The sequence below is a fragment of the Microtus pennsylvanicus genome, chromosome 1, assembly GCF_037038515.1.
Source record: "Microtus pennsylvanicus isolate mMicPen1 chromosome 1, mMicPen1.hap1, whole genome shotgun sequence".
NCBI lineage: Eukaryota > Metazoa > Chordata > Mammalia > Rodentia > Cricetidae > Microtus > Microtus pennsylvanicus.
Genome location: NC_134579.1, coordinates 126,670,513 through 126,695,661, shown reverse-complemented (window position 1 = coordinate 126,695,661; position 25,149 = coordinate 126,670,513). Strand labels below are relative to the sequence as shown.

Sequence of the window (25,149 nt, the reverse complement as noted above, 5' to 3'; positions counted from 1 at the left end):
TCAGTGTGTGTGTCTATGTGTCTGTGTGTGTGTATCTGTCTGCCTGCATCTGTGTGCCTGTCCTCGAGAGTGCGCATGTCGGCACAGCTGCTCTGATGGCTGTGTGTGGGTGGGAGGACAGCAGTGTGCTGGAGCTGATTCTCTCCTCCCCATGTAGACCTCTGGGATTGAACTCTTCTTGTCAGACTTGGCAGCTGTGCCTTTACCCACTGAGCCATCTTACCGGCCCACATGCGTTCTTTGGTTAAGGAAGCTGCCTTTTCTGAGAGCTCTGGAAGCGTAGGTGGCTGAAGCTGTGCTGGTGTTGGTGGTCCCTCTGTTCTCTGTGACCAACCCTAGGGCTGCTGCTGTGGCAGTTCTATGCTGGTTTTCTGACTATGGCTCTGTGGTATAATTTCACATTGCATCTCGTCAGGATCTTGTTTTTGTTGTTGTTGTTGTTACTGTTTTTCCATATAAATTTTATTTTTCTGAGTTCTCTGAGGACTGTTGTTTGGATTTTGATGGGGTTGTATTGACTGTGTGGATTGCTTCAATTGAACCTGGCCCTGGGTTCAAAGGCCCTTCTGTCTCCCTGAGCTAGCTACTTATCTTTTTTTTTTTTTCATTTATTTTGGTTTTACAAGACAAGGTTTCTCTGTGTGACAGCCCTGGCTGTCCTGGAATTCACTGGGTAGACCAGGATGGCCTCGAACTAAAGGCATGTACCACCACGGCCAGCTTTCACTGTGTTCTTCACCTTAGTTTCCTAGACTTGGAGTTTTTGTGTCTGTGTTGTTGAGGAATTGCATTATGTTCTTCCCTTGTGTCCTGTCTGCATTAGGTCAGGCTTTGTGCAGTGAGAGGCATTGCCTCATGTTTAAGAGCTGTGGTGGGGACCAGGAGGAATGCCAGCTGGGAGAGACTGCACGGTTTCTGCACGTAGATCACAAAATGAAGGGTAGCGGAAGCCAGGCTGCACACTGCCAAAGATCTCCTGTGAAGTAGGGGCCTGCTCCCCAGCCACTTGCTCACTCAAGCCTCACCAGCATGTCCTGAATAAATTCTGTGCCAACGCTGCAAGGAGCAAGCTCCCGCGGGGTTCCTGCAGGCAGGCAGCCTCTTTACTGACACTTTCCTATAGGTCACTGACCACAGGTACTGTGCCAAAAACGTGGCAACTCAGTGATTCAGCAGATGAGGACTCTGGAGCCCCTGGGCGCTTGGAACAGAGGAGGCAGAATCCAGGAATCCACCCTGAGACATATGCAGGGCAGACGGAGAGCCGCTGTTAAGACAAGCTGGCACAGGGTGGTGCTGGGAAACTGGTGACTGAAATCTCCCTAAAGCCTCCACACTGGACTAAGTCTTCATGAGGTGCTGGGGTATCACATGACCTGCTGTCACCCTTTGGGTCTTTGCTGCTCAGTTCTGACCACTGGAAACACTGACATGGGGCCAAACACGACATCCACAGCAGTACATGCTGCATAGGGGATTGGATGGAGATGGCAGAGGGGATGGTTGTCCATCAGCTTCAAATACTAGGACATGGCCACCTGCTGGACCTCCTGGCCATGGTGCCATTCCATCTTAAACCGTTAGGATGTCTTATGCCCAGCAAATGGACAGCCAATACGGAAACTTTGATCTTAAGTCTTTCACTGTCACGCTCCCATCTTCCACCTTCCTTCCGGCTGTGTTCTCTCACCTTTGTGGTTTATTTTGAATAATCACAAGTAGGCTTTTGTTTTGGGTAACGATAAATAGACTTTTATTTTGAATGAATCACAGGCAGGCTTTTACCTTTTCAATAACATTGTTTAGGAGCAAAGCATTTCACATGCAAGTTAAATCTGTAACCCAAAGGTCCACTCAGCAATTCATTTTCAGCACTTTAAATGAGTTTCAGTAAAAGTTAAAATTCTGCACTGAAATACTGAGGCTTTTTGCCTGCAGCAGTGCCCGGGATTCAGAGAGCTGGCTATATTGGTCACACAGGATCACAGGCCCAAACCTGGGACCGCATGCCACATCACGACCCACAGCTCTGCAGACCGTACAGCCTCGGCGACACACAGATACAAAGAACCCAATTCCCCGGATAACACCCCGCACCCACCCCCCTAAGACACGAACCTACTCCTGTGAAATGGGGTGGCTGGGGAAAGTGCCGATTACAAATGCACCCTGTCATCATGACGTCCTCACCAGAGCAGGCAGTGAGCACCCAAGTCTATACTACAACAGGGAACTTGTCGTGCGTGGAAGGTATGGGGGCTAAAGAACCAAGCTTCCCGAATGTGGGGAAGCTTTTGGTTAGGACAGCCCTTCGGGTTAGAGTGAGGGGGCCAAGCCTGAGAGACAGGCCAGGCCAGGACCCCCTGCCCCTCTGAGAAGCTCAGTCCTCCATCCCCCTTGCTGCTTCTGTTCTCTGTATTAGCCTGATAGCATCTTCATTCCTTGTGTGCTACCCTCAACATCAGCTCCAGTCTGCTTCCTGGGACACGGCAGCCATTACTTAGGATTGGTTCCTGGCCTGGCACCCAGTAGATGGCCCTGGGCTGGGTGTGGAGCCTGTGGTTTGGGGGGCCGGTACTCCTGCTGCTGTAGGCGCTCCCTCCCCCGGGCCAGGGCCTCCAGGTACCACTGCTGCTCCTTCCACCTCTGCTTTCGCTGCTCCAGCTTCTCCCTCCTGGCTTCCAGCTCACAGAATTCCTTATCCAGCTGCCGGAGCTGTGCTCGCAGTTCCCTGTTCTCAGCACTGACACCCTGGCAGAAGTCCTTGTGAGCCTTTTTGGCCAGAGCCTCCAAGGCCTTGGCCTTCTTCCTCAGCTCTCTGGTGGTGTTCTCTCCTGACTCCAGCAGGTTCAGCTTCTCCACCTGCTTCTCTAGGGCGGCCCTTTCCTTCAGGAACTGGAAGTGTGCCTCTCTGTCCATCAAGGGGATGTCAGCTACTATGCTGGCTTTCTCCTGCTCTAAGGCCTGGAGCTCTCTGTCCTGGCTCTCCTTTATCTGTGCTATAGGCCTCAGGGCATCCAGCTTCTTCCTGAAGCCTAGCTCTATCTTCCTGCCCTGCAACAGCTTCTTCTGGAGGTATGCTGTGCGGGAGGTGAAGGTGCGGACCAGCTCTTGCCTCTTGACCTCAATCTCCTGACACTGCTGTCTGTAGTCTTTCCACAGGGAGTCATACTTCCTCTGGCTTTCCTCCTTCTTCTGCTTCAGGAACTCCAGGAAGTACTTGTCCTCTGTTTGTTCGCACTCCACTTCCTTGATGTCCTTCATCAGTGCCCACCGCCGTCTCTTAACTGCTTCCATCTCCTGCTCCAGCTTCTGCATGGCCACCAGGGTCTTCTTCCTCACCTTCTTCTCCTTCCTGGTCATCGACTCTGGCTTCAGATAGCTTTTGAAAATGGTCATATATGGAGACTGTGCAGGAAGGGGTTGGGGGCCTTCCTTTCCTTTGGAATCCAGGCACTCACTGGGAGTGCTCTCCAGGTCTGTGTTGCTGATGCTGATCCCTGAGGAGCAGGTACTGGCCTCATGGACCTGCTTGTCAGAGGTGCTTTTGCCAATTAGGGGGAGTTCCTCCATTTTCTTCTGGTCCAGGAGAATCAGATCTGGCCACCTCACCCGGAAGTCATACACAGCCTTCTTCCTGGCCAGGGAAGGCCTGTAATAGAGGCCTTGGTATGTCAAAGCCGGCTCACCCTTCCTTGCATGAAGTGATGGTGGTTCAACAGCCCCACCTCCCTGCTTGTCTTGGAAAAGGGTGACTCTTTTGCCCCTGGTGACCCTGGTGGTATGGCCCTGGCCTTGGGACTCCATAGCCCCTCTCCTCCTGGGTGCAGGACTTTGCCCCTCCCAGATCCTATGGCCCAAGGCTCAGAAGCTCAGAACCTTATCCTGGCTATAGTAGTCCCTTCTGTACATTCTCTCGGCTCTATAGTCACTGGTAACCACCTCCTCAGTCTCCCCTGTGATGGGCCAGGGAGAGCAGAATGTGGACTGTTGGCTTAGTCATTAACCCTTAAGTGGCAGATTTGCCTGGTAGGCGGGGCTAGGGAGGGGCGGGGCTTGTGGCGGACTCGAGCCCAGAGAGACCTTGAGATTGGAGCTAGCCTACCGGGCTAGCCTACCGGGCACGGCGTGGTTGGAAGAAAAGGCAGCGGTTCGGAGTCCGTGGCAGGCGGCACCTGGGCTTTCTTGGTCGTGCACGTCTGTTGTGTCGCTAGGCGCCAGGAAGACCCTTTGCACCTGTGACCTATCCTGTGCCGGTTGGACAGGAGTCCTGGGAGTGAGGGAGGGAAAGGTGCCAAGGACCCAGAGGCCCCCAGGCTTCTGACTTTGCTTTGCAGTATGGTGCAGTCTGGGTCCGTTCTGCCGGCCTCGGACTCCCTCTACGCTGGCTGAGTTCCCAGTGGCATGAGCGTCCTGATGCCATGGCTGTGGAAGGGTGGGGCTTACAGGGCAAGCTACCTCAGTTTCCCAGGAACTGGGAATTCCCAGGATTGCGCCCTGTGCATCCACCTCTGCACCGCGGTTACAGTGAAGTAAAGTAGTGAAGACCCAGAGTGTGGAGCGCTCTAGAGAAGGACATGGAGGAAGACCTCCCACCAGCGGAGCAGCTGGCAGAGCAGAGGCCCCAGCAAGGCCACTGCGCTGATTGGCTCTCCCTGCTTTGAAGGACAGCTGTGACACAGGTTTCCTGCCTCCTGGCAAGGAGGCCTGTGAGGGAAGCTGGAAGCAGCAGGAAGCGCCACTCTCTCTTAGAGCCTTGGGAGGAGGCTTCTGGGATAGGCCATGTGTGGTTGATGCTCTTCTCTGTGCTACCACTGACCTCATCGCCTCCCTGCTCCCGGGCTTTTGGGTCTCAGTTCAGCGCTGCTGTGTACTGCTCTGTGTGCAGACACAGACCAGGTGCCTGGGAAACGGTCGTGAAAAGGAGGAAGGAGAGTGAGCGACAAGGAGAAGCCACAGGTACAGTAAGGACACTACCCGCACCTTTAATTCCAGCATTGGAATGGTGGTGGCAGAGGCGGGCAGATCCCTGTGGGAGTTTGCTGTCAGCCTGATCTATAGAGCTAGTTTCAGGGCGACACAGTGAGACCTGATCTCAAAGAAAGGAAGGAAGGAACCTGGCACACTGTGTTTCAGTGATGGAATTAAGCACAGGCTTCTGTGACCTCTGACCTCCCCTCTGTCATTAACCATCACCTCCATCCTCAGTGTCAGTGCAAGGCCTTGTCCTGCGTTCAGATCTTTGCCTCACCCCTTGCTGGGGGTCATGGTAACAGACTTGAGCACAGTTCCTGCCTAAGACCCCCACCTCACTGTTGCCACACACAGTGGAGAACTCTGCTGATCTGGGGGATAACAAGAAGCAGGTCATTTTCTCCCACAAGCAGGCGGACTGTGGTCAGCAGGGCTTGGAGAACAACACTAGCTTCAGGTGACCTCACTACCTTTGCTCAGCATCTTCTGCATCAAAGAAGAGGGAAAGACCCACGTCACATGCCCAGCTCACCACTGCGCCGCAAACAGTGTTGTTAATGGAACAGGGAAGCCGGCTGTAACTGCATGATTTGACTTCATAGTGAGACCCAGACTGGGAGAGCCTTTTTATAGTAAAGATCTCTACCGCTCGTCTGCAGATCAGCTTGTTGTGTTTATGGGAGGGAGCAGTGTGTCCTGCTCCCATTTGCCGTCTGGGACACCTCAGCTCTGCTTTGTAGCCTGGGCCCTAAAACACTGCATGTCTGAGGGAATTCTGTGTCCTTGAGAACACTGATGGAAATTTTCCTGGTCGCTCACACTTGGCCATGTGTGGCTTTCTCTCTGTCCTCTGAACCTGAGCCTCTGGGGACAGAGTGGGAAGATGGCTCCACTCTAATGGCACACTACACAGTATTCTGTGCTGCTCTCGGGAAGAGCGGGACTGGACATGCCGGCAGAAGGAAATATTCTTTCTTAGCTCTGCCCAAACCCCTTCTAAAGCTTCCCTGTGTTTTCATTGATCTACTGGGTTTTGCTTCCAGCATTTCCATTTGGCTCTGTGCTGCCAGTTCTTCTTACCCGTGCTCTTGACTGACCCACCTGCTTGTCAGCATCCTCACTGGGGTCGAGTGTCTGTGCTCTGCAGGAGCTGCGCTTGCTCTTCTAGGGAGTCGCACTGCCTGGCTTTGTCACTGTGCAGAGCACTTAGAGTTTTAGGGGATCGTCCTCCTGAGAGGTCTGCTCTGAAACCACAGAGAGGAGAAACAGTCAGCCTTTTGCACATGTCACAAATACGCTCAGAGCAAAGCACAGGCTTCCACGGGACCACAAAATTGACAGTGGTAATGCTGTAGACTGTGCTATAGTGTTAGCATGACCTCAGCATCTGTGGGAACAACACATGACTTCCAAACCTCAGATTGATGTAAGAAGGAAGAACTACATATAGTAGGTAGATGTTCCTGTGGGTGTGTGCATGCTTGTGGAAGCCAGAGGTCTGTGTTGGCTGTCTTCCTCAGTTACTCTACACCATATGTCTTGATACAGGGTCTCTCACTGATCTGAAGCCCTCTGATTTGGGTAGGTTGGGTGATCAGCCAGGGATCCCCCTGTCTCCACCTCCCCAGTGCTGAGTTTCTGGCCTGCACCATCATGACTGTCTTCTTGAGTGCTGGACATTAAACTCAGGTCCTGCTTACACAACCAGCCACCCAGACATAGTGAAGGAAAACCAGTAAGCAGAATGAAGGTGGAACACCCTGTGTGTGCAGATGGGAGAGCAGAGAAAACAAAAGGGGCACACAAGAAAAAAAATCAAAAGCTGCTGAACAAGAGTGGGAAAATCCGTAAATGAGGTTGAACTAAAGAGATGGCAGATAAAAGCACACCTTCAAAAACTTCAGTTCAGTAAAAGTTCTTGCAGAAATCCAATAAGAAAACTGAGGGGGGTTGGTGGGGGATGTCCCACACTCAAAAAGCCAAAAACAACCCTCAACAAAATCCCACATGATTCTGGAGCCTCTCTCCTTTCTGGTCTTGCAGCATTTGGGATGCCTGTTGTGAGCACTGAGGGGAAGATATGAGCCAGACTTTCTTGTGGCTCACACAGCTGCCCAGTCTTGGTAGGACAAGTGTCAACTATTCCTGTATTTGTGCAAGAGTCAGCTCTGCTGGCCCCACTCAGCTTTGTGTCCTTGGGCCAAGTAGATCCTCTCCCCTTCCCTGGGTCCCACCCACCCTGAGGTGGCTGATGTTCTAGGAGGCGTGGGGGCACTCAGGGCACTAGGTGTGTACAGGTGTGTACAGCAGAGGAACCACTTTCCTACTCCAAGACCTTCTGAGTGTGACTCACCTGCTGGAGAGACACTTTGTGAGTGTCATGCACACCCTCCAACTTCAGAGTTCTTGGGACCTTGCAACTTTGACAGACAGATTTCACCCACCCACTTGGCTTGGGCTCAGAGCTATCAGCCTTCAACATTACTCTCAGTTAGTGAGATCTATTCCTGGCCACCAGGAACAGGGCTGTATCTCTTAGTACACCTCCCAGCTGTGCCCACCTCCTACCACCCCCCCTCCCTTTGTCAGTGTTCCACCTTCCTGCTCTCTGCTACCTAGCTGAGCCTTCCCTCTCCTAGCGGCTATACCAGCCATGCTGAAGCTCCCAACCTCAGCCCAGTTAGCTCAGTTATCAACAAAATAGCATTCAGCCGTTGTGGGAAAGGCCACTCTCAGAGCAGACCCTGAGACTTGAGTGGAGAGCACACTTCATTCACACCAGTGACTCCGGTAGAACCCGGTGCAGGTGCCGAGTTGCAGTCCCTCAGGGTATTTACAAGTGGCATGGCGTCACTCTTGATCTCTCTCCTCATTGGTCGGTCTCAGATGTGGTCTAGGTGATAGAGTACCATAAGGGACCATCAACTGGCACTGTAAGAGGGGTTTCCAGCAGCAAGTGCTTACCGAGACAGAAAGCAGGTACTTAAGATGAGGCTCTGTGGTTTTATTTCCTAGTGGACCCCGTCTTCCCACAGCCATGGACCTTCATGGCAGATAGTGTGTGTTGTGTTCCTGGGGAGATGGAACAGTTGTTGTCCTTGGGTTTCTGTTGCTGTGATGAAGAAACACTATGACCAAAAGCAATTTGTGAAGGAAAGAGTTTATTTTCCTTTATACTTCCATATCACTGTTCATCAGGACAGGCACTCAAGCAGGGCAGGAACCTTGAGGCAGGAGCTGATGCAGAGGCCATGGAGGGTGCTGCTCACTGTTGAGGGAGCTGAGGGGCTGCGTTCCTGATGCCAGCTTCCGGCCGCCTGGCTAGCATATGCCCCGAAATAACAACACACAAATTGTATTCTTTTAAACACTGCTTGGCGCATTATATCTAGCCTCTTCTTGGCTAACTCTCGCACCTGGACTAGCCCATTTCTAATAATGTGTGTAGCACCCCAAGGTGCGCTTACCGGGAAGACTCTAGCCTATGTCAGCCTACGTCCATCCTGGGTTGGAGCTTCATCGCGTCTGCCCAGGAGAGGGGAGCATGGCGTCTAAGCTCACTTCCTCTTCCTCCCAGCATTCTGTTCTGTTTACTCCTCCCACCTAAAGTCTGGCCTATCAAATGGGCTGAGGCCGCTTCTTTATTAGCCAATGACCTTCCTCCATCAGTTTACTGATTTGTTCCCCATGGCTTGCTTAGCCTGCTTTCTTATAGAACCCAGGACCACCAACCCACATGGGCTGGACTCTCCCACATCAATCACTGATGCCTACAGCCCAGTGTTATGGACTCTGGTCTGTGTCAAGTTGACCTAAAGTTAGCCAGCACAGTTGTCTAAATAGGGAGGCCATGACAGACAAAAGTATAGATACCACCAAAGCTCAATTTGGCGAGCCCGCGAGTTTACTGGAGTTCCTAACTGGGATATAGGTGTGTTGGGGGCACTAACAGGAAGAGAGACAACTCAAAGATGGCTGCATCACTAAAACCCAGTCAGCACAGGTAGCAGCTCCCAGAGCTGGAATCCTGAAGCACTGCCCAGCCTGTAGGCATCTCAGCAGGTCAAGAGTGTCCTTTCCTGGTTCCTCGGTTGCTCTGAGCCTCTTGGGGAGAGAGAGGCCTAGTGACTCTGCTTAGTTTCCTGAAGCTGTTTTGAGTTGTTTCCTTCCTTAACCTAAGGAGCTTCTCTGTGGGATGGAGTGTTTTACCCCCCTGTAAATACCTTGAACCTCATAGGGCTTCCCTACAGACAGAAGGTTCTAACCTCAGCGGGAACTGCCGCATTCTGACAGGGTTTCCCTCTACCACTGGCTTGTCTTCCTTGCTCCCTTGTGAGGGCTGTGAGCCTGTCCTGGAGTGAGGATTTTGTCTGCTTTAGCTGCTGGAAGTGGCTTCTCTCTCTCCTCTGCCACCCATGACCTATGCAGCTCAGGCTGCTTGTTGCTTTTCTGAGTTTCTAAGTAGTTTTTGTTGTTTTTGTTGTGGATTTCTGGAACTCTTCCCTATTTCTCACTTGGATCAAGCCCACTGATGAAATGACTCTTTAGAGGCTGACACAGAGTGGTGGGCCTTTGTTTCCAAACTGAGACCTCACACATGCTAGGCAGATGCTCCGCTGATAGCCATGCTTCAGTCCCCACAGAGTAACTCTCCGGAAGATGTAGCTTTTAGACAGGATCTCACTGTAGCCCAGGCTGACCTAGAACACACTCTGTATGTAGCCCAGGCTGACCTGGAACACGGGATCTCACTGTAGCCCAGGCTGACCTGGAACACATTCTGTATGTAGCCCAGGCTGACCATTCTCCCTCTATCTCCCAACTGCCAGAATTGCAAGCTGGAGTTATCTTGCTTGGCTAGGTGGTGACTTCACAGGCCTGTGGCAGGTGCCACAGATCCTGAGTTCTGGTTGTGGCCTCAGAGAAAAGCCACAAGAACTGTCTTTGTGCTCTCCCTCTGCAGGCTCTGGGCTGTGGCATGGAGCTCTCTGATGTCAGCTGCAGGCAGTTTCTGGATCAACTCATTGGATTCTTTCATTTCTACATGGGCCCTGTCTCTCTGGCCTACAAGGTAGACGTGCAGATTGCCAAGGGTATTAGGCCCTTCAAAGTCAGCATTGCTGGGACCAGGCCTTCTTCGGGTCTGTCTCTGTATTACATGAGCCCGTCTCTGTAATACAGGGCGCAACATTTGTATTGCACGATGCCATGTGACAAGGTGGCACAAGGTGTGTCCCCATGTGTCTGCTCTCCTCTCCTCCCTGGATTGGTACCCCTTTCTTCAGGATGTTTCCTGGCTCTATGACAGGACTGGTTATTGGAGTGAGAGCTAGGACATGTGTGGTAGGGGTGGGATGAGACAGGCCTGTCCCTCCTGCTGTCTTCCTGGTGGGAAGCTCCCTGCAGAAAGTAGCAACCCCATCTCAGGTACTGATGCCCTTTGTCTTTGTTTCAGAACCGTCCTCAGGAGGAGCTGAGTTTGCAGTGGGACACTGTCATCACACACATCCTCAGGAGCACCAGCGAGTCGCACAGGATCTTCAACGCCCTGTGGAATCTGGACCACACCAAGGTAAAGCTGCTGCCCTCCTGTTCACTGCCCACATGGACATGGGCTTCTGGGACAGGCCTGTGAGGCGCTGAAAGGGGTCACCTGTGTCCGAGCATGTAGCTAGGGAGTGAGAGGCCGTGTTTCCAGCAGAGCAGTTGATGAACAGTTTCTATGCTGCTGCCGGGGGTGGGGTAGGGTGGGTTGGGGTGGGGAGGCAGGCTGCCTCTCAGACCCTACTGTCTCCTGACAGTTCAGGGGCCCTGCTTCCAGGACTGGCCACACCGAATAAACTCTCAGTGAGTGGAGCATCATCATTGCCTTTGAACTCTGAGACCAGAAGGCCCTTTCTCTCTCCACATAAATGGCCTGACTTTAGTGACTCCATCAAAGTGCCCGATTCACATTTGAACTCATTTGCATCTGAGAGAGAACGGAAGGTTTTCTCTGAACCAGCCCGTTTCCCATTTGCACTCAGCTGACGCACACCGGCTGCTGTGTGGCCCGGGCGCCTGTGCATCTCAGATCTGCACCTTTCATGTCACTGCTGAAGGAAGAAGCTGGGACTCAGCATTCCAGAGCCCACTGCGCAGGGCATGGGGTGGGTGGGGGTTTCCACTGCTGTGGACAACTTCGAAGGCCAGTTGGTACTGAAGGCAGTCTGGGGCTGTGAGAGTGAGGTCACTGTCCTCTCTTACTTTGGTCCTGACCACCTGGCTCACCTCAGCCAGGAGGCTGCAGTGTCTGGGCGGTTCTGGACAGGCTCATGTGGTCTTTGTGGTTGAGTAGCTGATTCCTTACAGGAACTGTGAGCTGACTGTGGGTTGTACCCCATCAGCTGGTCTCTGAAGCCTGTTGTCCCCCAGGCACTTGTAGGCATGCTCACAGACATGTGTCTTGTCTCCCCAGGTGGAGCCCCTGCTGCTGCTGAAGGCAGCCCTCATCCTACAGACCTGCCAGCGCTCGCCCCATGTCCTAGCTGGCTCCATCCTCTACAAAGGACTGTGAGTTGTGCCCACCTATGTCAGCCGCTGTCCCCACTAGTTCCAGATCAGAGTCTGCAGTTGTTCAGCAGAGGCCAGGTCATGTAGATTGGCCGAGCATCCATTGCCATTGGGAACTGTTCAGGAAAGGAGCCCTGAGGTCCTCGGTTTGGGTGTTCTGGTGAAGTGCCATTGATAGAGTTCAGTACAGAGCCCCACTGTGGGCAGCAGCCAGCCCTGCAAGTAGAGGCTGTGCCAAGTGCTACCCAACTGCTTCCAGCCTTCCACCAAACTCAGCAGTCATTTTCACACCAGGAGAGCCCAGGGCCTGACAGCCCGTCCGTGAGAAACATTTGTGCTCACTGTCCAGGCAGGCTGGGCATTAGGCAGGGCTGAGAGGCGTGCCTTAGCCAGTGCTCTCCAGAGCGGGCATTCGAGCCCTGGCTTCTCTTCCTCTTTGTTCCACCATCTTGGACAAGTAGCCCCAACCTCCTCTCCTGGGAAGTGGGGACCCTTGCTGAAGAATGACAGGAGTGGCAGATGTGGAGGGTAAGCACAGAGCCCGTGGCCATCACCCCTTTCTTCTCCCTGTTCTCAGGGTGACTGTAGTCACGCTGACACAGGTGGCGGCAAAGATCGTGTTTGTGGGCAGACAAAGGGCTCAGTGAGTGAAAGGCTTGCTGCCCAGCCTGGCGCTCTGAGTTCCATTCTGAGACCCACATGGTGAAAGGAGAGAGCTGACTCCCCCAAGTTGTCTTTTGGCCTCCATATACACAGAAGCACGATAAATGTTTTAAAATTTTTAAAAATAGTATTTTATCACTCATATTTTCTTTCTCACCTATATAATATCTATGTAACTATATATGTGAGATATATATTATATGTGTGTGTGTGTGGTTCATACACACACTTTATTTGAGACAGTATCTCACTATGTAGTCCTGGCTGTCCTGGAATTCTCTATGTAGACCAGGCTGGCTTTGAACTCCCAAAGATAGACTGCCACTGCCTCTGCCTCCCCAGTGCTGAGATTAAAATTGTATGCTACCACGCCCTGCCCTCTGTACCAATTGCACAGGGAGTAGAGCCCTTCTGAAATGCTGGGTATCTTTGTGTTCTAAGTGGTTGGCTCAGTGATTCTCTTCCAGTGCACACAGGTGGCTTACTTGTGGTTTTGGTATGCCTGCTATCTTCTCGTGATGAGTAGCCATATGACCCCTCAGTCCTGCCTGATTGGAGAGCTTACATTTTGACTGTCAGTGGGACCTGCAGAACAGAGAGCCCTTCACTGAGGATCTACCTGATGAAACTCCTGCCAGGCACATCCCCAAGATCCTCTACCTCCAGAGACACTGCTATCTGTGGAGCTGAGAGGCCCAGCACTTCTTTTCATGGCATTCTTGTCCCTGTGTCTTACCCCCAGGATCGTGAATTCCCAGCTCCCTCCTTCTCTTACCGCCAAGGTCCTGCTTCATCAGACTGTCCCTACAGGCCAGGTACAGTACAGCCTACAACTTGGTGGGAGACTGACCCAGAACATCTGCCCTCCAACTGAGGGGGGCTGGCCCCACATGGCGGGTGGGTCTAGGGCACCTGCTTCACTGAATCTGTCACAACGCTTCATTCGCTGGTGTGGTCAAGGAGTAAAGCAAGGGTAGAAGCAAGCATTTGCCCCAGGTGGTGGGTCCATTCAGCTTCCAATAACACAGTGTTGATGACAGAGCACTGTAAGGAACATATTCTTAAGTCAACAGGGAAACTGCTGGCCATGGTGCTGTGTGCCTCTTGTGCCCGCCCTGGGAAGCTAAGGCAGGATGGTCATGAGTACAGAGCTACCCTGGGCTACATACTGAGGGGATGTCTCTGAAACTGGAGGAAAGGAAGAAGGAATAGAAGGGAGGGCATAGGGAACATTGATCTTCCTATGCATTCTGTGTGTGTGATGAATACACACAGCCATGGAGAATAAAACTGTGCACAGGCAGGTGTCATGGCAGAGAGAAGCAGGTGGACTCCATAGTGAGCTCCTGTTTTAGGAAGGGAGGAAATGTTCCAGATAACAACATAGGACCCACAGCCATCACTGAGCAGTTTCCATCTAGACTCTCTCTCTCTCTCTTAAATTGTTTTGTTTTGATTTTGGAGATGGGGTTCTTTCTCATTGGGTAACCTGGTCTACATTGAGAGTTGAACTTCTGATCCATCTGCATCACCTCCCATTGCTCAGGTCCCAGGCTAATCCACCAGCTTGGCTTGTTTTGTGAGCTTCTGTTTCAAATGCTTCACTGGCCTCTCTCTAACCATTCAGAGCCTGGGTGGGCTCTATCTTCCTGTGGGTGGTGTGTCTGGAGGGCCACCTTCACTGTTAGCAGTTTGGAGCTTTAATACGCCCTTGCCCACCTCCCCTGATTCAGCTGTGGGAATCCCTACAGAGGAAAGCCAGCCCTCCTGGCCTGCTAGTGAAGGGGGAAGCTAGTGGGACGTGACTGCCTGAGGGCGCTACCGACTGGCCTGCTGATGTCGCCACACCACGTGTAGTTGTGTGGAGCTGCTGCTGTCTGGTACAGCAGGTGGTCGGGACAGAGGCTCACAGCCCCGAGGCTGTGTCAAGGAACTGCTAGCATCTGGTCTGTGACTGAGGGTCAGTTGTTTGGCAGGAGCTGCTGTAGACTTCCTCAGATTTTAGCCAGAGATTTTACATTGAGTGCAGTCATATAAGCTGTTTTAAGTGGAAATACTGAATTTCATTTAATGTCTCAAAGTAGTAAAAGGCATGTACTTAAAGGGGAAAATCCCAATTAACAGGAATGTGGGGGGGGGTATAAATTGTTTCTTTGTTTATTGTTGCTGGGGATTGGAGCCCCAGGCCTTGGGCTTTGTCACTGAGTGGTATTTGCTGCCTCTATGGCTGCTCTCTAGACTTAGGTTCCCCAACATGGGCTCAAGTGAGGAACCCTCGCTTTGGTGTTTCATGGGGGACACATAACACTTCAGAGCTGCTGCTTTGAGGCCAGAGTAGGTCCAGTTCTCGCCTCCTGGCTTCTGAGAAGCAAGTGGCCCTGCTCCATCTGCTGGGCTCTTGGCACAGGGTCATACCAGCTCCCTGGGTTTGGCTGAGTCCTATGAGCAGATGGTGCCATGAATTCCTAATGGTTAAGAGGAGAGCATGGTGCCTGGGGCCAACCTGTGTATTTGTTTGTTTCAGAGACTTCCTGGAGCAGGGGCAGCTGCACAGGAAGCAGGTACGTGGTGCATGGACAGTAGTATGCTGCCTTCCTCCTGGGATAAGCCAGGGAGAGAGCATCCAGCCCCCATGTGGATCTCCTCTGCTCATAGATTCAGCAGATGGATCTAGCACAAGCTAGGACAGCTCCCTTTGGGACCCGGATTTCCAAGGTCATGATTTGGGCATGCCCTCCTTTGACTCCATTCTGTGACATTGCTTAGACAGTGTCTGGGGTGTGGTAATGGAGGGAGAGATAGAACACTGGTGGCATCCCCAGGAGGCTCTGGCCTCCTTCCAAAGCCTGAGTTTGCTGAGTCTTGGCCAGCTGAAAGCCCTTTCTCCGAACATCTGTCAGGTATCTCCCTCTCCACACTGCCACACTTCTCTTTCTTGCTGCTCAGAGCATCCAGGCTGCAGCTCTGGGGCTTTGGGCTGAGGGAGCAACCCTGGTGCTACCATAGTGACATTTGTGAGTGCCAAGGGCCCCCCGCATCCCAGGGGAGCCCCAACCATGTTTTTATTTGCAGGAGCAGAATTGCCCCCTAATGTGCAGATCACCCCTGTTTTTCTGAGTGAGGAGGAAGTTGCTAGCCTCCGTGTGTTCACAGTGGAGCAGGAGACTAGGTAGGTGGGGTGTTCCTTTCATGTGTGTGTGCTCCCCACTGTGTCTTCATTGTCTTGTAAAGCTGTTGATCAGAGGTGTCCTGGCCTCCCGACACAGCGGACTCAGTGTGGAGCCACTCTCAGGACACCCTTCAGCTGTGGGTGACTTCCTGTGTGGCCTTGGCGACCTCTGGTCAATGATCCTGACCTCATTGGACAAGTCCTCACCTTTTTCTACTTTTGTGGTTTTACCATGGTGGCATCTTAGCTCTATGACTGCAGATACCTGCTTGTCATTGATGCCTGTGCCTTTCAGGGGATTGGTACCTCAAGAGTCCCCATGGGAGCCTTTTCCCCATACTCTGCTGATGTGACATCTCTTTTGTTTGCCAGACTCCAGGAAAGTCCATCTCAGTGCCCACCCAGGGATCGAAGCACCCCTACCCAGGCAGAAGATGCCACTAGGTGTGTGGCATCCATGGCCTGGACATCAGCCACCATCCTGGAGCCTATGCCCCATGATGGAGCATGGCTGAATGGCAGGGGGGCAGATGGACCCTTCCCTGGACATGCACAGGAGCATGCGGTGGCTGTAGGACTGTGCACCACTGCCTGTGGCCAGGGTTCTGGCATCAGCAGCAGGCTGCAGCAGGAGCTGGGTTTTTCCCAAGAGGAACTGGACTTGTCTGAAATCCACATCTCTGAGGCTCAGGAAGCTTTCCCACCCGTGCCTGTCATAGGTGATCAGGAAGCTTTCCTCACCAGCCACCAGGCCCCCACACTGCCTGAAAACACCGCAATATGCAGCTGTCTGGACCCTTCCCCTCTTGAGAGGCTCCTCGAGAGCAGAGGGCAGGAATGGCTTGCAGACCTTCCCATCACCAATGGCCAAACCCAAGTTCCTGGCACAGACCCTCTCCCCAGAAGAAGCAGCAGCCCTGTGGTACTTCCTCCCCAGGACCCTGTGGGTGTGGAGCCCAGTGTGGAGCAATGTGGGGACGGAAGCCTCCAGAACAGGTCAGCCCTAGCATGCACTTTGCCCTCAGCTGACTCTCAGGGCCCCGGCACCTCTGCAGACAAAAGTGATGTCAAGTCCTCCCCTGCTGGGCTCCATGCAGGGCTCCTGTCCATGAGCCTCTACACTCACAGTGTGAATGGGCTGGTGCTATCCCTGCTGGCTGAGGAGCCTCTTCTCAGAGACACTGCAGCCATCGAGGAAGTGGTGAGTGTCCCCAGGCTCCTCTGTACCCTCATCTTTCTCCTTGGAACGTGGACCAACCAGCCCCCTGGCAAGAATACCCCAGCCTTTGTAGTGAGGCGAAGGATAGTGCCCACTTGTGTGAGATTTTGTGTGGTGTGTAAGAGTGAACCACACATGCATCAAAGCACCGGCAGAGGACTGGACTCTCCTTTTTCTGCTTCCCGCAGTCTGGGAGCACGGGTGTAGAGGACGGGGGAGCGAGCAGGAGTGTCTGGGAGCACGGGTGTAGAAGACGGGGGAGCGAGCAGGAGTGTCTGGGAGCACGGGTGTAGAGGACGGGGGAGCGAGCAGGAGTGTCTGGGAGCACGGGTGTAGAGGAGGGAGGAGCGAGCAGGAGTGTCTGGGAGCACGGGTGTAGAGGACGGGGGAGCGAGCAGGAGTGTCTGGGAGCACGGATGTAGAGGAGGGAGGGGCGAGCAGGAGTGTCTGGGAGCACGGGTGTAGAGGACGGGGGAGCGAGCAGGAGTGTCTGGGAGCACGGGTGTAGAAGACGGGGGAGCGAGCAGGAGTGTCTGGGAGCACGGGTGTAGAGGACGGGGGAGCGAGCAGGAGTGTCTGGGAGCACGGGTGTAGAGGACGGGGGAGCGAGCAGGAGTGTCTGGGAGCACGGGTGTAGAGGAGGGAGGAGCAAGCAGGAGTGTGTGGGAGCACGGGTGTAGAGGAGGGAGGAGCGAGCAGGAGTGTCTGGGAGCACGGGTGTAGAGGACGGGGGAGCGAGCAGGAGTGTGTAGGAGCACGGGTGTAGAGGAGGGAGGGGCGAGCAGGAGTGTCTGGGAGCACAGGTGTAGAGGACGGGGGAGCGAGCAGGAGTGTCTGGGAGCACGGGTGTAGAGGAGGGAGGAGCAAGCAGGAGTGTGTGGGAGCACAGGTGTAGAGGACGGGGGAGCGAGCAGGAGTGTCTGGGAGCACGGGTGTAGAGGAGGGAGGAGCGAGCAGGAGTGTCTGGGAGCACGGGTGTAGAGGAGGGAGGAGCGAGCAGGAGTGTCTGGGAGCACGGGTGTAGAGGACGGAGGAGCGAGCAGGAGTGTCTGGGAGCACAGGTGTAGAGGAAGGAGGAGCGAGCAGGAGTGTGTGGGAGCACGAGTGTAGAGGAGGGAGGAGCGAGCAGGAGTGTCTGGGAGCATGGTGTAGAGGACAGGGGAGCGAGCAGGAGTGTCTGGGAGCACGGGTGTAGAGGAGGGAGGGGCGAGCAGGAGTGTCTGGGAGCACGGGTGTAGAGGAGGGAGGTGCGAGCAAGAGTGTGTGGGAGCACGGGTGTAGAGGAGGGAGGGGCGAGCAGGAGTGTCTGGGAGCACGGGTGTAGAGGACGGGGGAGCAGGCAGGAGTGTCTGGGAGCACGGGTGTAGAGGAGGGAGGGGCGAGCAGGAGTGTCTGGGAGCACGGGTGTAGAGGACGGGGGAGCGAGCAGGAGTGTCTGGGAGCACAGGTGTAGAGGAGGGAAGGGCGAGCAGGAGTGTCTGGGAGCACGGGTGTAGAGGACGGGGGAGCGAGCAGGAGTGTCTGGGAGCACAGGTGTAGAGGAGGGAGGGGCGAGCAGGAGTGTCTGGGAGCACAGGTGTAGAGGAGGGAGGGGCGGGCAGGAGTGTCTGGGAGCACGGGTGTAGAGGAGGGAGGGGCGAGCAGGAGTGTCTGGGAGCACAGGTGTAGAGGAGGGAGGGGCGAGCAGGAGTGTCTGGGAGCACAGGTGTAGAGGAGGGAGGGGCGAGCAGGAGTGTCTGGGAGCACGGGTGTAGAGGACGGGGGAGCGAGCAGGAGTGTCTGGGAGCACGGGTGTAGAGGAGGGAGGGGCGAGCAGGAGTGTCTGGGAGCACAGGTGTAGAGGAGGGAGGGGCGAGCAGGAGTGTCTGGGAGCACGGGTGTAGAGGAGGGAGGGGCGAGCAGGAGTGTCTGGGAGCACAGGTGTAGAGGAGGGAGGGGCGAGCAGGAGTGTCTGGGAGCGGGTGTAGAGGAGGGAGGGGCGAGCAGGAGTGTCTGGGAGCACAGGTGTAGAGGAGGGAGGGGCGAGCAGGAGTGTCTGGGAGCACAGGTGTAGAGGAGGGAGGGGCGAGCAGGAGTGTCTGGGAGCACGGGTGTAGAGGAGGGAGGGGCGAGCAGGAGTGTCTGGGAGCACGGGTGTAGAGGAGGGAGGGGCGAGCAGGAGTGTCTGGGAGCACGGGTGTAGAGGAGGGAGGGGCGAGCAGGAGTGTCTGGGAGCACGGGTGTAGAGGAGGGAGGGGCGAGCAGGAGTGTCTGGGAGCACCGGTGTAGAGAACGGGGGAGCGAGCAGGAGTGTCTGGGAGCACGGGTGTAGAGGAGGGAGGGGCGAGCAGGAGTGTCTGGGAGCATGGGTGTAGAGGACGGGGGAGCAGGCAGGAGTGTCTGGGAGCACGGGTGTAGAGGACGGAGGAGCGAGCAGGAGTGTCTGGGAGCACGGGTGTAGAGGAGGGAGGGGCGAGCAGGAGTGTCTGGGAGCACAGGTGTAGAGGAGGGAGGGGCGAGCAGGAGTGTCTTGGAGCACGGGTGTAGAGGAGGGAGGAGCGAGCAGGAGTGTCTGGGAGCATGGGTGTAGAGGAGGGAGGGGCGAGCAGGAGTGTCTGGGAGCACGGGCGTAGAGGAGGGAGGGGCGAGCAGGAGTGTCTGGGAGCACGGGTGTAGAGGAGGGAGGGGCGAGCAGGAGTGTCTGGGAGCACAGGTGTAGAGGAGGGAGGGGCGAGCAGGAGTGTCTGGGAGCATGGGTGTAGAGGAGGGAGGGGCGAGCAGGAGTGTCTGGGAGCACAGGTGTAGAGGAGGGAGGGGCGAGCAGGAGTGTGTGGGAGCACGGGTGTAGAGGAGGGAGGGGCGAGCAGGAGTGTCTGGGAGCACGGGTGTAGAGGAGGGAGGGGCGAGCAGGAGTGTCTGGGAGCACGGGTGTAGAGGAGGGAGGGGCGAGCAGGAGTGTCTGGGAGCACGGGTGTAGAGGACGGGGGAGCGAGCAGGAGTGTCTGGGAGCATGGGTGTAGAGGACGGGGGAGCAGGCAGGAGTGTCTGGGAGCACGGGTGTAGAGGAGGGAGGGGCGAGCAGGAGTGTCTGGGAGCACGGGTGTAGAGGACGGGGGAGCGAGCAGGAGTGTCTGGGAGCACGGGTGTAGAGGAGGGAGGGGCGAGCAGGAGTGTGTGGGAGCACGGGTGTAGAGGACGGGGGAGCAGGCAGGAGTGTCTGGGAGCACGGGTGTAGAGGAGGGAGGGGCGAGCAGGAGTGTCTGGGAGCACAGGTGTAGAGGACGGGGGAGCGAGCAGGAGTGTCTGGGAGCACGGGTGTAGAGGACGGGGGAGCGAGCAGGAGTGTCTGGGAGCACAGGTGTAGAGGACGGGGGAGCGAGCAGGAGTGTCTGGGAGCACGGGTGTAGAGGAGGGAGGGGCGAGCAGGAGTGTCTGGGAGCACGGGTGTAGAGGAGGGAGGGGCGAGCAGGAGTGTGTGGGAGCACAGGTGTAGAGGACGGGGGAGCGAGCAGGAGTGTCTGGGAGCACGGGTGTAGAGGACGGGGGAGCGAGCAGGAGTGTCTGGGAGCACGAGTGTAGAGGAGGGAGGGGCGAGCAGGAGTGTCTGGGAGCACGGGTGTAGAGGAGGGAGGAGCGAGCAGGAGTGTCTGGGAGCACGGGTGTAGAGGAGGGAGGGGCGAGCAGGAGTGTCTGGGAGCACAGGTGTAGAGGAGGGAGGGGCGAGCAGGAGTGTCTGGGAGCACAGGTGTAGGAGGGAGGGGCGAGCAGGAGTGTCTGGGAGCACAGGTGTAGAGGAGGGAGGAGCGAGCAGGAGTGTCTGGGAGCACGGGTGTAGAGGAGGGAGGGGCGAGCAGGAGTGTCTGGGAGCACAGGTGTAGAGGAGGGAGGAGCGAGCAGGAGTGTCTGGGAGCACGGGTGTAGAGGAGGGAGGGGCGAGCAGGAGTGTCTGGGAGCACAGGTGTAGAGGAGGGAGGGGCGAGCAGGAGTGTCTGGGAGCACAGGTGTAGGAGGGAGGGGCGAGCAGGAGTGTCTGGGAGCACGGGTGTAGAGGAGGGAGGGGCGAGCAGGAGTGTCTGGGAGCACAGGTGTAGAGGACGGGGGAGCAGGCAGGAGTGTCTGGGAGCACGGGTGTAGAGGAGGGAGGGGCGAGCAGGAGTGTCTGGGAGCACGGGTGTAGAGGAGGGAGGGGCGAGCAGGAGTGTCTGGGAGCACGGGTGTAGAGGAGGGAGGGGCGAGCAGGAGTGTCTGGGAGCACGGGTGTAGAGGAGGGAGGGGCGAGCAGGAGTGTCTGGGAGCACGGGTGTAGAGGAGGGAGGGGTGAGCAGGAGTGTCTGGGAGCATGGGTATAGAGGACGGGGGGAGTGAGCAGGAGTCTCTTGCACACAGCTTTCCCCTCGGGGGCCTTGTTTCCCTTTTAGTAGCCTGCAGTGGTGTTCAGCTTCCCACTCTCGGGTAGTGAGGTCATGCAGCCAGAGACTGCAGGCAGGGCTGAGAGCTGCCCTGCTGCTGGCTCAGCTCCTAGCTAAGGCTGCATGGGCACTCTTGCCAGCGTCTGTCTTCTGCAGCACATTACAGCCTGGGGTGGGGGTGGGGGGCAGGAACCCCGCATTTCCTTCCTAGACCCCACCTCACATGGTGACTTAGTGCTCCTTCACAGAGTACCCTTGAAATCCAAACTGGCGGTGGATGGAGCTTTTTGAGTAGCCATCCCTTCCTTGAGCAGTGAACTGAGCTTTAGAGTCTGGACCCACACTGGCGATAGAGTTGCTATGGTAACAGCCTTGCTGTGGTTGGCAGGAAGAACAGTTGCTAGAGGGCAAATGGTGTTCTGGGGCTCAACTTGTTTTTCTTCTTAAATCCACATTATTCTGAGGCATCTCATTGGCATGCGTGTCCTGTGGCCCTCCACCGAGGAGCCGGTCACCTTGGAGCACAGGACAGGCTGCTGGGCGGCTTCTCTCTAAGCCACCTGACTTTCCTGTCTCTTTCTACAGCCCCTGCCCACAGCCCAGAGTTGAGACTTTTTACATGTATCCTCATTTAGCATAGCTGTGGGTGGCTGTGTCCACCTCTGCTTTAGGACAGCAATGGGTCCTGACTGTGGCTTCATTCAGGGCAGCTCTGTGCCTTGGCTTCCCCAGTTCTTACTGTGCTGAGCTTCAGGACTGTTCACTCCGAAAGCCTGGTATTTAGATGCAGCAGAATAGATAGAATGCCACTCTGAAGAACCCAGCACAGGCTGCCTGTGGAGAGGCGGTCTACACAATTATATGTTAAGCTGGCTTACTGTATTAGCCAAGCTGAGGGTGGTTCTGGGAGGGCAGACACTGCAACTCCTGTCCTGAGGGAAGAGCCTTGCGAGCGAGGTGAAGTGGAGGCCTCATGCAGTTCTGTTGATTCCCACTGTCTCTTCCCTACTTCCCTGTCCCAGGCTGCTCTGCTCTTGCCTGTAGGTTGACAGAGGAGAGAAGAGTGCCCAGCCTCGGCAGCCTCTACTGTGTGGAAGCATTTGTCAAGGTCAACCACAGTGTTGTGACCACAGCCTTCAGCTTTCCTGTAAAGCAGGGCTGGTGCTATTAGGCCCAGGAAATGGGATACAGGGTGTGGGAGGCAAACGCTAGTGGTGTTGTCTATACTATGGAGTTGCTAACTTTGAACACTGTGCTGGTTTAAGAAGATGAACTTGAACCAGACCCCAAGTCTGGTTTATAGGAGAGGTTTGTTACTGTCTTAAATAGAACAGACTTGAGTAAGAAATGTTCACCTGATCTCTCTGTAGCTTTCCTGCTGTTTTCTGGAAGGCAGACATAGTCTCTGCAGTGTGGTCCCACAGGCTGGAGGTGCACAGCTCTCTGAAAGGCTCTGTCCACACAGACCTCCTCAGGAGGCAGGGCGATCAGGTTCTGGAGCCTGGGAGCTGTGCCGTCAAAGGGAAGTGCAGGAGGCCCTCACCAGGGGGCAGCTTAGTGTCCCTGAGCCTGGTTTTCAGCTCTGCCTAGTATATTCCCTTGGGCCTTCAGTTCCAGGGAGCCTGTGAATTACTGCCTCATTAGGCCATGCACGGGGGCATCAGGGTTGGAATGGGTAGGAGGCAAGACCTGCTTGAAGTCAGGGTGGGAGCGTTTGGTGAGATATCCAGTAGAAAAGCTCCCAATCTCGGCCATGTGGGCTACACACACTGCTCCCCAGCCCACAGATCGACCATCTACCGTCAGCTCTAGTGCGGACTGAAGTCAGAGCTCTGTGTCTCCTCGGGCCACTCTGAGATCAGTGAGCTTTTTTTTCATGGATTCAGAAGGCAGACGTTTTCAACTTTGCAAACTCCCCAGCCTTGTGTGGTTCTAAACCAGGCAGTGTATGAATGGTGTGGTGTGGTGTGGCTTTGTGTGGCCACCTCCTGCACTTCTCACAAGTACAGACAAGTACTGTGACAGACACAAACCATCCTCAGTTGTCAGGCTGCACAAAAACAGGTTGCCTGGATTTAACTAGGCCCCTCCATCTATGACAACACTTAGTCATTAGAGAAGTCTCCTCCATATTATACCACACATCTTGTGATGGTTTGTGGTTAAGCAACTCTGTCTTGACTACAAGCTAGGCAGAAAAATTTGGAAGTAGAGCCTAATACATTTAGAGAGAATAGGATTTAGTTGGCCTACTCTCCGGTCCAGTTTTCCCTGTTTCTTGTTAACAGCTTGAGGGGTGGCTATTATCAGGTCCCTAAGATCCAGAAAGTGTAGTGCAGCTACAAGGTGAGCTCCCCTGGGTGTCCCAGTGCCCCCCTCCTCCACTGCAGGGTGAGCTCCCCCGGGTGCCCCAGGGTCATCCCACCCTGTCACCCCCAAGACACACACGACTTTGAAGCTTAGGCTCGTTTGTGTCTGCTGACCCTGTGTTGTAAGTGTCCTGACCGTCAGAGCAAGGTGGGTCTGCACGCACCTGCTTTCCACAGCTGTACACTCAGGGGAAGCCAGTGGTTGAAGTGCCTGGCACTGGCTGTGTTTATCCATTGGCTCTTTCGAGGGGATTTGTTCACACACTACTTATCTGTTGAAGCTCCTGATTCCTACGGCCTCTCAGAGCCACTGAGCACAGGCCACTGGACAGCATTGTTCGTTCCTTGTAGAAGGTGCATATTCTTCATGGGAGTGATTAACCCATGAGGACTTCACTCAGGCCAGGTTGGGAAACACTGGGAACATAGAAGGCCACCAATAGCGTTAAAACAAGCAGTGTCAGAGCTGCAGAGACGGCCCAGGGGGTTGGAGCACTTGCTGTTCCTCCAGAGAACCAGAGTTCACATCCTATCAGGCAGCTCACAACTACCCAGAACTCCAACCCGGGCCATCTGATGCCGTCTTCTGAACTCTGCACACATAAGGCAGATAAATTAAAAATAAGTAAATATTTAAATAAAATAGATAGTCCCCTGGGGGCTTCTGGGAAGCCACACCTAAGCAGCCACCACTGGGTATCATGGGTAATTTTTCTTTTCTTTTTTTTCCTTTTGTTTCTTCTTCCTCCTTTTTCTTTTCTTCCTTTCTTCTACCCATGATGACCTCAAATTTGTGGTCCTCCTACGTCAGCCTCCTGAGTGCTGGGGTTCTGGGTTAGTACTGCCATGCCTCCTGACTCTTCTTAAATTAGAACCTGCTCATTTTATCCTCACACAGTATGACGCTTAATTTACAAATATCAGACCATGGGTTTAGAGAGGTGACTTAGCAGCTAAGAACACTTAGTTCTTGTTCAGGGAACCTGAGTTCAGTACTAGCACCCACACCGGACAGCTCACAATTGCCTCTACACTTGTCACACAGAGGGTGTGACACCCTCCTCTGAGTTCCACGTGCATGCACATAACACCGCATACACAGATAGATACACACAAGAAGGAAAGTATATGCATATATGAACATAAGGGGCTGGGGATGGTGTACACCTGTAGTCCCAGAACCCAGGAGGCAGAGGCAGGAGGCTTCCCACAAATTTGAGGCTAGCCTGGTCTCCATAGTGAGTTCTAGGCCAGTCGGGGCTGCATAGGGAAGCCCTGCCTCAAAAGGAGCATGTGAGTGGAACTTGATGCTCCACCAGAGACAATGGCTATTTTTGCTAGGTCTAGTGACCACTGAGGCATTGTCTAGGTGCTTCTTAACTGAGTCTGCCAGCCTGTGACCCACTCCTGGCCCCTCTGCAGTACCACAGCAGCCTGGCATCCCTGAATGGGCTGGAAGTCCACCTGAAGGAGACACTACCCCGAGACGAGGCTAGCCTCACAAGCAGCACGTACAACTTCATGCATTATGACCGAATCCAGAGCGTGCTCACAGGTAAGCTACAGGTACAGGGAGCCCAGCTCCACATGGGCGGAGGGAGAACCCAGCCCCAGTCATGGCAATGCTGCAGCCTACAACCCGCTGGCCACAGCTGGAGTACAGCCACCGAGCTCACTGGCAAACACTCACTTGCTCCTTTTCTTGTTTGCTGTTCCCCAGTGGGAACTCGGGAGTTTCAACATCTGTGGTAAGGTCAGCCCAGAATAGGAGCTGCTGGGGCTGGCGGTGGGGCTGGCAGTGGGCTGTTTGTCTCC

At 54.8% G+C, this 25,149-nt stretch overlaps 2 protein-coding genes across 4 annotated transcripts in view; one reads left to right on the top strand and one right to left on the bottom strand.

The window, feature by feature from the left end:
• Hps4 (HPS4 biogenesis of lysosomal organelles complex 3 subunit 2) overlaps window positions 1-25,149 on the top strand; it is a 38,687-nt gene that overhangs the window by 9,629 nt on the left and 3,909 nt on the right. For all 3 annotated transcript variants that reach the window (XR_012911624.1, XM_075983619.1, XM_075983607.1), the window contains exons 5-12: window positions 9,938-10,045; window positions 10,430-10,546; window positions 11,432-11,526; window positions 12,932-13,004; window positions 14,714-14,750; window positions 15,262-15,358; window positions 15,731-16,559; window positions 24,757-24,889. Coding sequence is in view for 2 of the 3 variants with exons in the window: in XM_075983619.1 (XP_075839734.1) it covers window positions 9,938-10,045; window positions 10,430-10,546; window positions 11,432-11,526; window positions 12,932-13,004; window positions 14,714-14,750; window positions 15,262-15,358; window positions 15,731-16,559; window positions 24,757-24,889 (1,489 nt within the window). In the remaining variant the exon portion in view is untranslated. The remainder of the gene's footprint in view (window positions 1-9,937; window positions 10,046-10,429; window positions 10,547-11,431; window positions 11,527-12,931; window positions 13,005-14,713; window positions 14,751-15,261; window positions 15,359-15,730; window positions 16,560-24,756; window positions 24,890-25,149) is intronic.
• On the bottom strand, window positions 2,497-3,807 carry LOC142841059 (uncharacterized). Its single transcript, XM_075957803.1, has one exon. It carries the CDS (start codon window positions 3,805-3,807, stop codon window positions 2,497-2,499), a length of 1,311 nt encoding a protein of 436 aa, XP_075813918.1.

What these genes read in the sequence shown, in the direction of transcription:
- LOC142841059 (XM_075957803.1), bottom strand. Translation starts at nt 3,807, where the DNA reads ATGGAGTCCCAAGGCCAGGGCCATACCACCAGGGTCACCAGGGGCAAA.